General features: G+C 37.3%; 1 protein-coding gene across 2 annotated transcripts in view; it reads left to right on the forward strand.

Moving 5' to 3' along the window:
- LOC135215584 (uncharacterized) overlaps nt 1–12,863 on the forward strand; it is a 237,011-nt gene that overhangs the window by 191,584 nt on the left and 32,564 nt on the right. For both annotated transcript variants that reach the window (XM_064250453.1, XM_064250454.1), the window contains 2 exons: nt 1,406–1,540; nt 7,437–7,648. In XM_064250453.1, the coding sequence (XP_064106523.1) occupies nt 1,406–1,540; nt 7,437–7,648 (347 nt within the window). The remainder of the gene's footprint in view (nt 1–1,405; nt 1,541–7,436; nt 7,649–12,863) is intronic.

Raw genomic sequence — 12,863 nt, forward strand, 5'->3', positions numbered from 1 at the left:
AGTAATCCAAAATAGGTCCTTGATACCTAAACTCCTTCTGGAGGGAGATTCCCCTTCCAAACAATAACCTCTCTTCCTCCCTCTTCCCTCCTCTCTGTTTTCTTTACACTAACATGTGTTTTCCATAGAGGTAAGAGTAATGTAAATGTTCATTCATAATTTTATTATTCATTTATATTTATTTTCCATTGTTTTCTGTATGTAAAACTGCATTTATTCCCTATAAAATCTATTTTTAAAAATTATTCTTGGGTGTCTGGAATGCATTAATTGTATTTACATTATTCCTAATGGGAATTAATATTATAGTTACTGACTGGTTTTGAATGTATTTAAGCAGAAGGACTGATTCCTAGTGATAGTAATGACATTACTATACATGCTAGGGGAAAATACAAATTTACAAACAGGGGAGACTGAACCTCCACATCTTGACATTGTCAAAGGAAAGGGGAGAGGCAACAAAACTCATTAGTGTCAGGGCTTGGTACTATGCTTACAAATAAGATAATTTTTTTTTGCATATATTTTTTGTACTGTCCCTAAAGTTTAAACATTGTACAAATTTCTTTTGTAATGGTAGGATCAAGATTGTACATGCCTTGACTAATGTTCATGATATGACTGAAGCTTTATTTTATAAAACTACACTCAATGATATTCCTTTCTGTTGCATTATTAGAATAACTAATCCTTTTTTTGCCCCAACCCAGGTGATAGTAGGATTGTTCCCACTAATGTAGGATTGTTCCCACTAATGTACAAAATTTCTACTGGGCTGTCATCAGTTCACATCTTGCACATTTTGTATGCTGTGCTGTTCTCTTTTCTAGCATTTTTCCAATTTGACCAATAGAAAAGTTATCAGGAGACACATGGGATTTTATTTAGTAATGTGAGAAGAGTTCTTTAAAAAATACATTTTATTGTTCTTAAATGCACATTAACTCCAAAATTCTTAAGAAGATGGGGCTATCTTTTATATTGTTATTATTACTGTATATGGTTGTAGTACAAGCAATTTTTTTCTTGGTTTGGTACAGTGTTGTTTTTTTATACTGCTATATTGCATTGTCTCATGGTACATAGTCTAGGAATTTCTTGCCTGTATTCCTAATCTTATCTCTTTCATTATTAATATCTTCAGGTCTGCAAATACATAATGCTTAAAGAGATAGATGTGAACACTTAAACTCTATTGCTCTGACAAGAATGAAACTGCACATAGGTATTATTTAATTGTTGGAATTTCCGTATAAGCTTCATCAGATTTAAATATTGAGAAAGACACTTAGAGGATAACATGGCCAAGATATTTTAGTAATGCATTGAGGATAACAAGGCCAAGGTATTTTTGTAATACTAGGATGTGAATTGAAATCATATTTCATATTTTTATGGACAGATGGCCCCAGGAGTGCTTGTTAGGCAGATCAGTTTTGACGTAGAACAATTTTGTCATGAAATGGCCCAGAGGCTGTGTGCAGAAGTTGGGAAGAAGTACTTCTTCTGTAGTGATTACAATGTTGAAATTGTTGATGTAAGTATATTGTATACTTTCACTAGATGTTGGTAGTTTTGTTGTAAGTGAATACTATATGTTAACATTACTATTGAAGTATATGTATAATTTTTGGATTCCAGTGAGAGCATGTACTCATTTAGTAGACCATTTAATGGGCAAAAATATTTTAATAAAATTTTAGTGACATCATAAAATGGTATTGTCATTGCTTGTAAACTGCATTCAATCTTGTTGAATAATCCAAAAGGCTTTTGATTATAATTTGACTTGAAAGTTTCCACCCAGTAGCATAGCCAACTATGAAAAAACAAGAATTCTTATTGTTTAATGTACTTGTTTAGCAAGTTATGCATATTTAGAGTTAAGTAATACAGTCTGACCTTGAAAATCCGTCATTCCGTGGTCCAGGAACTCCCATGGTCAGGGATGTTTTTGAATCTGTCACCATTAGTTCTTGAGCAGCTATGAGGGCAGCACCACACATTTCTATTCAGATTTCAGCACTGAAGCTTGCTTCATAAATAAATAACCACAGGTAATTTTCAATGAAAGCATTCTGTGAAACTAAAGAATATACAGTGTGGAGGATTGACAGAGAGAGAGAGAGAGAGAGAGAGAGAGAGAGAGAGAGAGAGAGAGAGAGAGAGAGAGAGAGCGTGCGTCATTGGGTTGGGAGTTTAGATGTTTTCGTATGTTTGATGTGTCGTGTCTCATGTTGCTGTATGATGGTATGTAAGTGCGTGTGTGTTTTTCTGAAGAGTGTGAGTGAGTGAGTGATCGAGAGAGAGAGAGAGAGAGAGAGAGAGAGAGAGAGAGAGAGAGAGAGAGAGAGAGAGAGAGAGAGAGAGAGAGAGAGAGAGAGAGGATCATAATTGGTAGATGGATAGTAAGGAGTGGTTTGATGGCAGGCGTAAGCGTCTGGTCTGTTGGAGAAGTCCCCAAGTATATTAATGGTGATCGTCTGTTACGAGTTGTCAGAAGGAGTTAGTAAGCAGGAAAAGCTGGTCAGTCAAAAGTAGCCAGTGTTATTTGGTGTTTTCTATATTGATATTGATTTTGTATGGATGTTGTGCATGTGTCTGCCTGGTGGTTGTTGAGTTGAAGGGGTTGGTTGTACTTGATTTTTTTTTTTGATGGTTTTGTGAGTTGTCTGTTGGAGACAGTGTTGGTGATTGTGGTTTGTTGTGCTGTTTTGGAGTTGTCGTGTGATTTGTCATGTTGTTTTCGAACTGTTGGTATTTGTTTGTGTAGTAATTATGGTGCTGTTTTTTTGAGTTGTTATATGGTTTTGGTGCTTGTCTGTAATGTGTAGTGAAATTCAGCGGTTGTTGTGTCTCGACTAGCATATACCCAGCGGACAGCACAGAGTCTAGCCCCTGAAGTCAGTCATTGATGGTGAGGATGAGAAATTTCTCTATGGATCTATCAGTGAAGCAATTGTCCTGTCAAATAAAGTAACGTAGAGGAGAAAGTTTGGCTAAGGGTCTTTCGAGTTGGTACGATTAACTTAACTGTGGGGAGCTTTGCTTGCTTTGTTGCTTGCTTGTAATCCCGCAACAACAGCGTACATAATTTATTTATATACTTGTGTATCTTCTGATTTTGTGTATTATGTGATCATTAAAATTTTGTACAAAAACATGATTTCATCATGTACAACATGTATAGTAGATGTATTTTCAGTAGAGTACACTATGCCTGTTAATTTTGTTAGATACCATTGATAATGTATATTACATCCGAGGCTAAATGCAAATCTTCACACATTAAATCAGGCTTACCAATGCTGTGACTTGTCTAAAAATTTATCACTGCTTTTTATAATTAAGATTACTACTGCATGCAAGACACTTGCATAAACAACAGCAGGTACTGATATAAACAGTTGAATTGAGAGAGAGCCATTCGCCAATGCCAGTTACTCTAACTAACACAGGTTTATTAAGGGTTGCATTATAGTTGTCAGTTTGTTAAAAATAAATCTACTCATCCTTCACTCAGTGGAGAGCAAAGTGTTCAAGAAGTATGCCACTGTTTTTGGTTCTACCTGTGGCTAAAAAATCAAATACGGTAATGTGCAGGCCACCAAACATTTTGGAAGAGCAAAAAGCAACATCCGATACTGGTGGAATCACACCTTTACTTCATTCAATTTATGGCATTATAAGTATAGTAAGTAGCATTTTTAAACCCAGCAGTGATTCTTTACTGACAAAAACAAATCTCCATTTAGAAATGCATTTCATGTAGCCAATAATGACTGGTGATGTTGGTAAAATACAATCAGCTGATGATTATAAGATTATAAACATTGTTTGTTGGGAAAAACTGTTTATTGTGAGAATATATATAATGTTCTAAGAGGTCCAAAATAATTGAAACTGGTGTGAGTTCGTGTATAATTTAAAAACCCTTTAAAGCTTTTGAACCCTTCCCCGGGTTCATCTTCAGTCAAAATTAATGATTAGGCACAACATGTACTGAGGTGAATTTAAAAATAAATAGAGTCGCTGAAGATTGTTGACACCGGTCATTAGCTCGTTTATGGACCAGGTGATGAAGAAAGAGGACAGTTAACTTTAACTAGGTTATTTCCTCTCCCTATCAATCCTCCTGGCTGCAATTCTGTTAGATCTCTGTAATGGTTGTTGCAGCGTTGCAGGAAGTCCTTCATCCGGAGGCGTAGATTGGGCACCGTAACCAGACTCCCCTTGGGCAGCAGTTACCTGGACAGGGAGAGGCAAGGCAGAAGCAGCATCAAGAGAGGGAAAAACAGAGCCTGTCCTACAATTACAATCTTTTAAAAACATACTAGTGATATAAAAATTAACAAATGGGTGTTTGTTGACAAAAGACTCTTTTCCTTTGGATGACTCTCCTAAACTTATAGCAGCTCCCTCAACTAGTTGTCTAACATTTGCGTTGTTACTTTTAAAGATAATTTTAGCCTCGTTGCAATTGGGTCTATGATCATTACTGAATGCATGGGCTACTATTGCGCTGTTTTGCGAATTTAGTTCATATGCTCGCTTGTGTTTGCCCAAATGTATATCTTGTCCTCGCCCACTATCGCCAAAATAATTACTATTACAATCCACACATGGTAGTTCATAAATGCCTTGGGCTATGGGATTTTTGTCATTGTTATTGTTTCTTACAAGGGTGCATCTTATTGTGTTTTCAAATTTGAACACAATTTTAGTTTTCTTCTGTCTTTTATTTATATGCCCACTTATATTCTTCACTTCTTGGTTAAAGGGAAGTGACATATCTTTTTGGTTTTCCCTTGGTATTATCTCTTTATGTCCATAGAAAGACCTCCTTGCTCGCAAAATTGCTTTCTTAATAAAGTGAGGGGGATGTCTAAGACTTCTAAAAGTTGCCATGATATGGTGAAGTTCACCGTCTATATATTTGGGGTAGCAAATTCTAAATGCACATAAAGGAAAGTTCATAATAATGTTGCTTTTTATTTCTTTTGAGTGAAAAGAACAAAAGTGACCATAACTCCCGGTATTGGTAGATTTTGGTAAACTGAAAATGTAGAGTTCAGTCCCTGAACACTAGAACATCTAAAAAAGATAATTTAAAATCAACTTCTACTTCTGGTGTGAACTTAATTGAGGGTAAAATTCTATTCGCCATTTCTGCTAGTTTCTTCAGCTTGTCGTCGGTGCCTTTAAGAATGATAAAAATGTCATCTACATGTCTCACCCATAAAACTGATTTCATTTCTTCACACTTGTTTAAAATTTCTTTTTCCACAAACTCCATGTAAAAATTAGCAAGGATGGGACAGAGGAGAACCCATGGCAACTCCTTCTTTTTAAGCAAATCCCTGAATATTGAACTGAAATAGTGGACGAGACACATAATCTGATTAGGGAGAAAAACTGCTCTGTGGGAATAGGGAAAGTCACATTACCTTGATCATGTTGTTCTTGTAACTTTGTGAACACAGTCTAATGGAACCTTGATAAATAATACCATAACATCCAAACTCGCCATCCTCCCATCTACCCAACTACTATCTTTGACCCGCTGTATAAACTGGAGTGAATGTTGCAAATGAGCACTTGAGAACGTGCCAAGATACTGACTTAGAACCTGAGCCAACCAGTCTGCTGCTAATGTTTTGCAGTGAACCACAAGTAGCAATAATAGACCTAAGGGGGCACCCAGGTTTGTGAACCTTAGGTACACCATAAAAGTAATGCACACTTGGGGATCTTGAGGAGATTTTTGATAAGACTAATTCTTTGTGCAAAGGATCAGAAAGGCAATTGGCTGTTTTCCTAAGTTTTCTATTAAATTGCTGTTGCATTTTGGTGGCTGCAGGGTGAGGTACATTTGGGTATCATGACTACTGTAGATCCTCCTCATGCATTCAGTAATGATCATAGACCCAATTGCAACGAGGCTAAAATTATCTTTAAAAGTAGCAGTGTAAATGTTAGATGATTAGTTGTTGGACCTGCTATAAGTTTAGGAGAGTCATGCAAAGGAAACAAGTCTTTTGTCAAAAAAGACTTAATTTTTATATTACTAGTATGTTTTTAAAAGATTTTAACTTTAACTTTAGGACAGGCTCCGTTTTTCCCTCTCCTGATGCTGCTTCTACCTTGCCTCTCCCCGTCCAGGTAACTGCTTCCCCAGGGGAGTCTGGTTACGGTGCTAATCTACACCTCCAGATGAAGGGCTTCCTGAAACATTGCAACAACCATTTCGGAGATCTAACAGAATTGCAGCCAGGAGGATTGATAGGGGAGAGGAAATAACCTAGTTAGAGATAACTGCCCTCTTTCTTCATCACCTGGTCCATAAACAAGCTAATGACTGGTGTTAACAGTCTTCAGCGACTGTTTATTTATTTTTAAATTCACCTTAGTACATGTTGTGCCTAATCATTCATTTGGATTGAATATGAACCCAGGGAAGAGTTCGAAAGCTTTGTAAAGGGATTTTTAAATTATACACGAACTCACAACAGTTTTTATTATTGTGGATCTCTTAGAACATTGTAAACATCATCAGAATGCAAATGTTCATAAATCATAATACAATAATATGACAGTAATGAATGAAATGTAACTTCATACAGTATGTAAAACAAGTTTAATTAAAATGGTTTTTCTTAATACAACTGTTATTTAATTTTGCAAATGGATATCTTTTGATGTAACAACTTTTGCAGGGTCATGAGTCTCTCTCTCTCTCTCTCTCTCTCTCTCTCTCTCTCTCTCTCGTCAATCTCATCTCTTCTCTCTCTCTCTCTCTCTCTCTCTCTCTCTCTCTCTCTCTCTCTCTCTCATGTGTAGGTTTAAAGAAATGAAAGCCAGATATGTTTACCAGAAAATATTGAAAGGTGAAAGGAGATTAGAACCTGACAGTAATCATTTAAAGTGGTGTAAGCAACAACGCATTGAAGATATAAACATTTTGGGGAGATGCTTATGGAGCAAGCCAGAATTTTCACATGGAACGACATCTAACGAATGACAGTGATTATTCATAATCTTTGTTCTACTTGTAATAACACAACAATATATACATATGTGGAATGAGTTGGCAATACTTCTTTTACATACGGATTTTTAGGGGTGATTTCTGTGGTCTGGCTATGGCCTGGTCCCAAGGGAACTGGTTTAAAGAGGTCAGACTGTATAGTCAAAGATATAGATTTAACCAAGTATTAAGAAATTGCAAGTCTACCTAAATTTTAGTAGTACTGTTAACAGAATAATATATAGCACCAGTTCTAAGATGTTTCTTTTCTCACACTTGTAAAGAAGTTCCAATATATATTTAACCTTTTTATTACATAATTAATTTTGGAGATGCCATTTTTTAATTATTATGGATTTTAAAGGAATGTTTGAAATCCCATTTTTATCAATTTGATTTTTTTCAGGTGTGTCCAAGCAGTGGTAATATAGTGGCATTAGCATCAGTATTAGTGCAAGCAGCAACTCTTGTCAAAGGTCTTAGCAAAACTGTACGCTCACCACTTAGTTCACTTAGTAGACACCAGTACAAGACTACAGCTACATTTGTTTTTAATATGGATTCCAAACAGTATTATCTTGTTGATAAAGAACCGTTACTTGAAGAAGATCCTTACAGGTACCATACTTTTTCTTTTTTGTTTTCTCTTAGGTCTGGTAACTTGAGATTGTTTTAAATCTGCAAATAGGAAAAAGGGTAAATTACACAGGATAAAGTAAAAAGAGGGTTAATTTGCATAATACAAGTAGGGTTTTTGTTTCTTGCTGAATATTATCATTATGAAGGATATTGTATTTTGTCCAAGAACATTACATGGAAATAGGAATTTTATTATAACAAATGAAGTAACATTTTAAAGGTTAATGAAGTATGTAATTAATATTGATGACTTTGATAATCCGGCACCTATAATTTGGCCAAGAATATTTTTAGAAAGTGAAAATACTAAATTCCCATTTATCCTGAGCCCAGCCTTCCAGAAATATGAGAGAACACATTTTTATGAAGAGGGGGACTATTACAAAGTGATTATAAATATTTTACCATTAGAATAAAAACTTATTTTATAATAACCAGCACTCCAAGAGTTGTGTGACATGACCTTGTGGTGTGGTGTGTGTTTGTAATAAATCGCATTATTTACTTATATATTTTTGTCATTGACTTTCATATGAATGTACAATATGTTATGTTACACCCATCAGTATTTTATACATTTTAACACATTTTTTAGCCTACTCTACAAACTTGTCCCCACATCTTCAATAATGTGAGTAGCATATTTATACAGAACAAGCTTTATGACAAGAAGTCTGCAAAAAAAAGATGAAATTATTTTTTAAAAACATTTGTTGTAGGCAAAATTTTACGTTAACTGTCACTTTGAAGAGTCTGACACAGCTTATTGTTTGACATAGTTTGTTGGTAACAAACTTTATAATTTCTTTTGTTTATTAATTGTCACTCCTTTTACATATTTTTTTAGTTAGAAATTTTAAAGTCCATACACAGAGTATCTTATACATAATGTAAAACTTATATGTATACATTGAGGTTTGAATTTTGAGCTAATTGTCTGATAGTAAGTAATTGGCCTTGATAGTAATATTTATACATGGAGTAAATGGTAAACTCAAGACTATTGTGATAAAAAAGAGCAGAATATTACATGAGGTTGAATGTTACGTAGGTGTCCAACCATGTCGGGATGGAATGCAGGATAATATGCTTTCTCAATAATTCTCAGAAGCGCCACAGCATTAGAGCCATGTGAGGGACCACCTTCCTTCTGATTTTGAGTTTCTGTGGAATGTGCATTTGCATGTCCTTCTCTTTCTCTCTCCGGGCTATTCTTATTAAAAATAACAGGTTTTGATGTAGGAAAAAACCTATATTTGGTAGTCACTGTTGAGTCCTCAAGGAGTTACCCTTCCATGATGTGCCAGAGCTCCATGTTACTGGACTAATGTCAAAGAAATTTCTTTTATCCTGGTTTTGTATCCAGGTATTGTGTCATAATGATAAACACTGTAACACGTTATGGAGTATAATGGACTCAAAGACAAGAGGGAATTTTCTCTCATTGTCAGTGAGGCTCAACCCAGTTTTTCCCACACCAAAACTAGAAGAAGTGGGTATTGCGCATGCACATCGGCTAACTTGTTCATGACCAGACCAATAAAAGACCATGAACCATTACTCTCTATTGGTCAATGTAGGCTGATCCCTTGCTCAAATCCCATGCCTTTTCAGTAGTGATGTGGGATGGTTTTGAGGACTCTGCAGGTTTTTCATACATCAAAAACTGTTATTTGATAGTTTAATCGTTTGTATCATCCTCAAGGGGCTCTTCAAAGAAATTGACAAGTGACAAAAGGCTTCAGCTCTCAAAATTTTAATCCCAAAAACCCAAAGAAAAATCTGAAATTTCTGGTCCAAGGTCAAGCCGCAAGGTTTGGTAACAAAAAACAAGAAACTAAACTTGAACTTAAATTTTTAGAGTTAAGTTCTGTAGTGACTTAGCTAAGTATACTGGGTATAGTCTTGTCACATCTTCCCCAGTGATAGTCAACATACCCACCTGTTTGGAAGACCCCTGGTTGTCTGCTGTAGTACCTATGGGGTCAGGACTAACCTTATCACCCACTGATACACATGGTAGTCAAATCTGTTTGGGATCAGAGCAGTAATGTTGTAAGAATACTGTCTCTGATGACCACCATGCAATGTTGTAAGAATACTGTCTCTGATGACCACCATGCACATTCAGAGAATTTCTCAAAAGAGATATTTCTGAAGAAGGCCAACAACTTAACAACTTACAGTGGTACCTCTTCTGTCAAACGTTTCTTATGGTGAACATTCCACATTTCAAACGAAATTTTCAAGAAAATTTTGTATTGTTTGTCGGACAAATGCTCATACTTTAAACTGACCAAGTATCTTGTTTATTATACTTGATTATCTTTTTATACTTGTATTCGATGGCTTACTGCATCCTAGAAGAAAAACTGTATTAACATGTTTTTTTTGTACATGCAACTTCCCCAGCAGATATATACTTAGCTTATGTCTCTGACGTCCGACAGAAATTCGAATTTCGCGGCACACGCTGCAGGTAGGTCAGGTGATCTACCCCCTGCCGCTGGGTGGCAGGAATAGGAACCATTCCCGTTCTAGAACCAGATTTTCTCTGTCGCGGTAGTGTCAACATATGTTGTTGCTACCTCCTGACTTGATTTTCGTTTTTCATCGCCATCGATATTCTGGGCTGTCTTTTGCAGGGAAGTACTGGGTCTTTGGTTCGGCATACGCTTTTATTAACTTTTTAATGAATTTGGCTTCGAAAATTTCGAAGAATATATGACGTGTAACTACCGAAATTTTCGGTAGACACTCACATAGTTTGCAAGAAAGGGAAATATTAATATTTATTCATTAATACGTGTAATAAGTGTTAGAATTGATTGAGGAAATATACTGACTTCCTACTTTAGGGAGTCAGTAAAGCATGTAACTAGATACGTTTCTTTTAAAAGTTTTTTGGAAACTCGTACTAACGAGCAATTAGAGTATTAACAGTACTAGTAGTGTTGCATCCTCATCACCTTCTTACTTCGCAGAAACTTCAAATTCATAATTGCAATTTGAAGACAAGGATTGTGGCTTAAAATGCGAGCTATTAAAAGGTAAGAAGTGATTACTAGTGTTCCCCATTGCAGTGGAGGGTGTGTCTGATCGGCTCTGTCTCAGGCCTAGACCTCTTTCAAGCTCCCAAGCCCAGGGGAGAAGGAATGTCGAAAGCCGTAAGGAGGTTTCAGAGAATCCCCACCGGTCAGGCGTCCCCTCGGCAGGTTCTTTAGAGCGTCCCAGACTGCCAAGGATAGCCATTGAAAAGGCATCCTTAAAAAAGTGCGTCTCTTCATCTTACATCCGAAAAGACGAAGAATGTATATGTTTTGATGATCTAGCGCGATCTCTGAAAACTAAGAGAACACTGAGCAAGAGACCAGCCAGGAACTTAGGAAGCCGCGTTATCCCGCAAGCTAGCGTGGCACGTTCCAAACAGCAAGAGCCAGCCAGGACTTAGGAAGCGAGCGTTCCAGCAAGCTAGCGTGAGCCACGTTCCAACAGCCAGCAGCGAGCCGACCACGTTCCAGAAAACAGACTAGCGCGAGCCACGTTCCTACAACCAAACGCGAGCCGCGTTCTAGCAACTGAGCGCGAGCCGCGTTCTAGAAAATTTTTCTTGGCGCAAGGCGCCTTCAAAGAGACGAAGCTCCAGCCTGGCGCAAATTGCGCCAGAAAAACAGACGGCTAGAGCAAGGAGCCTTATAGTACAGTGGCAATCAGAACGATCCTTCCATTGAATGTTTCCGGGCAAGAGGCTCTTTCTAAAAGGGGTCTAGTAGGCGCTCGGAACTATCAGGGCGCACGGAACCTTCCACGCAAGCGGAACGTTCCAGGAGCGAGTCTCCTTTCTAGCGTGCGGAACATTCCAGGCGCGCGGAACTATCCAGGCGCTAGGCGCAAGGAGCCAGGCGCCAGAATATTCCAAATCTTCTTATGAGAGAGAGGTCAGTCGCGAGGCTTCTCTTTGAGTTTTTAACTTGAGCAACTTTCCCCTGGCAAAGGTGCAAGATGTCGCACAGGCGGCCGTCGCGTTTGTCAAAGATTCTGATACTAAGAGAAGCCATTTTTTCATTATTCAGAAGACTCCTGTGTTTGGCAGTTCCTCTCAATGCGGACTCTCTCCTTCATTCATGCTCTTCCCTCATTATGAAGAGGCAAGAGCTTTGGGAGTTTTTCTTATAAGAATCTCATCGACGTTTGGGTATGATGGCGGATAGGAAATATCTACTTCCTTCCGTAAACCCTACAGATGAACAGGAATTCTGTCTCTTCCGCGATTTATGAGGAAATCACGAAGATTTAAAGAGTTCCTGGATTAACTTCCTTCCTTAAGGAGGTATATATACTCTTTCTATCGTTCTATTAACGAAAAGAACGAAGACAGTAAAAATTTTTCCTTTCTCTATCTGCCTCGGCAGGGAAAGAAGGTAGTAGAGTATCTGCTGTATGAGAATACGATACGGCAAATCACACATACCGTAGTTACTTCTTTGCAGAGCAACTCAATTACCAGTATCCTTCCAGGAATTTCCTAGGAAGGACTACGCTTAAAGGGATTGTTAAGACAACACCTACTTAGCTTCTCGATTTATCGAAGTCTTGTTTCGCTTAAATATGCATTAATAAGAACTTCCTGAAGTTCGATAATAATTTTATAAGATTCCATTATTTAATGGAGTAGCTGGCAACTCTGGAAGAGTAAGGCCAGACGGCTAACGGAGACTGTTATCGCGCCTTAGAGACCAACGCAGTAACATGTAGGTTCGGTCATGAGTGGTTGGTTACATGTCTCTCTCCTGCGGGATGGAATAACTAACCGTGTCTCTCCCCTACAATCGCGGTTTTAGCCTCGGATTGAGGGGATAGTCAAGCAAACATAAATAAAATATTGTCTGCCTTTTGCTAAGAAGCTTTCAATAAGAAAGATATTACAACATTTCAATGCTGTTTACCGTAGGTAACATTATTAAAGGATTCTAATACAGTGGAATCTATATTATATGATGCTCTCATGCTTACGAAAGCATGGCTTATTAGAGTACATGCTTAGTGAGAAGATGAATGTAGTAGAAGAGAATTCACTTTAAGACTACGGTATGGTCAAGTCTTATGCACATACCGAGGTTAACTACAGAATTCCTAGTATCCTTACAAAGGTGTCCTAGATTAATGCTGTTTACCACAATGTGACAGTATTATA

This window comes from Macrobrachium nipponense, chromosome 5 (assembly GCF_015104395.2).
Source record: "Macrobrachium nipponense isolate FS-2020 chromosome 5, ASM1510439v2, whole genome shotgun sequence".
Classification (NCBI taxonomy): Eukaryota; Metazoa; Arthropoda; class Malacostraca; order Decapoda; family Palaemonidae; genus Macrobrachium; species Macrobrachium nipponense.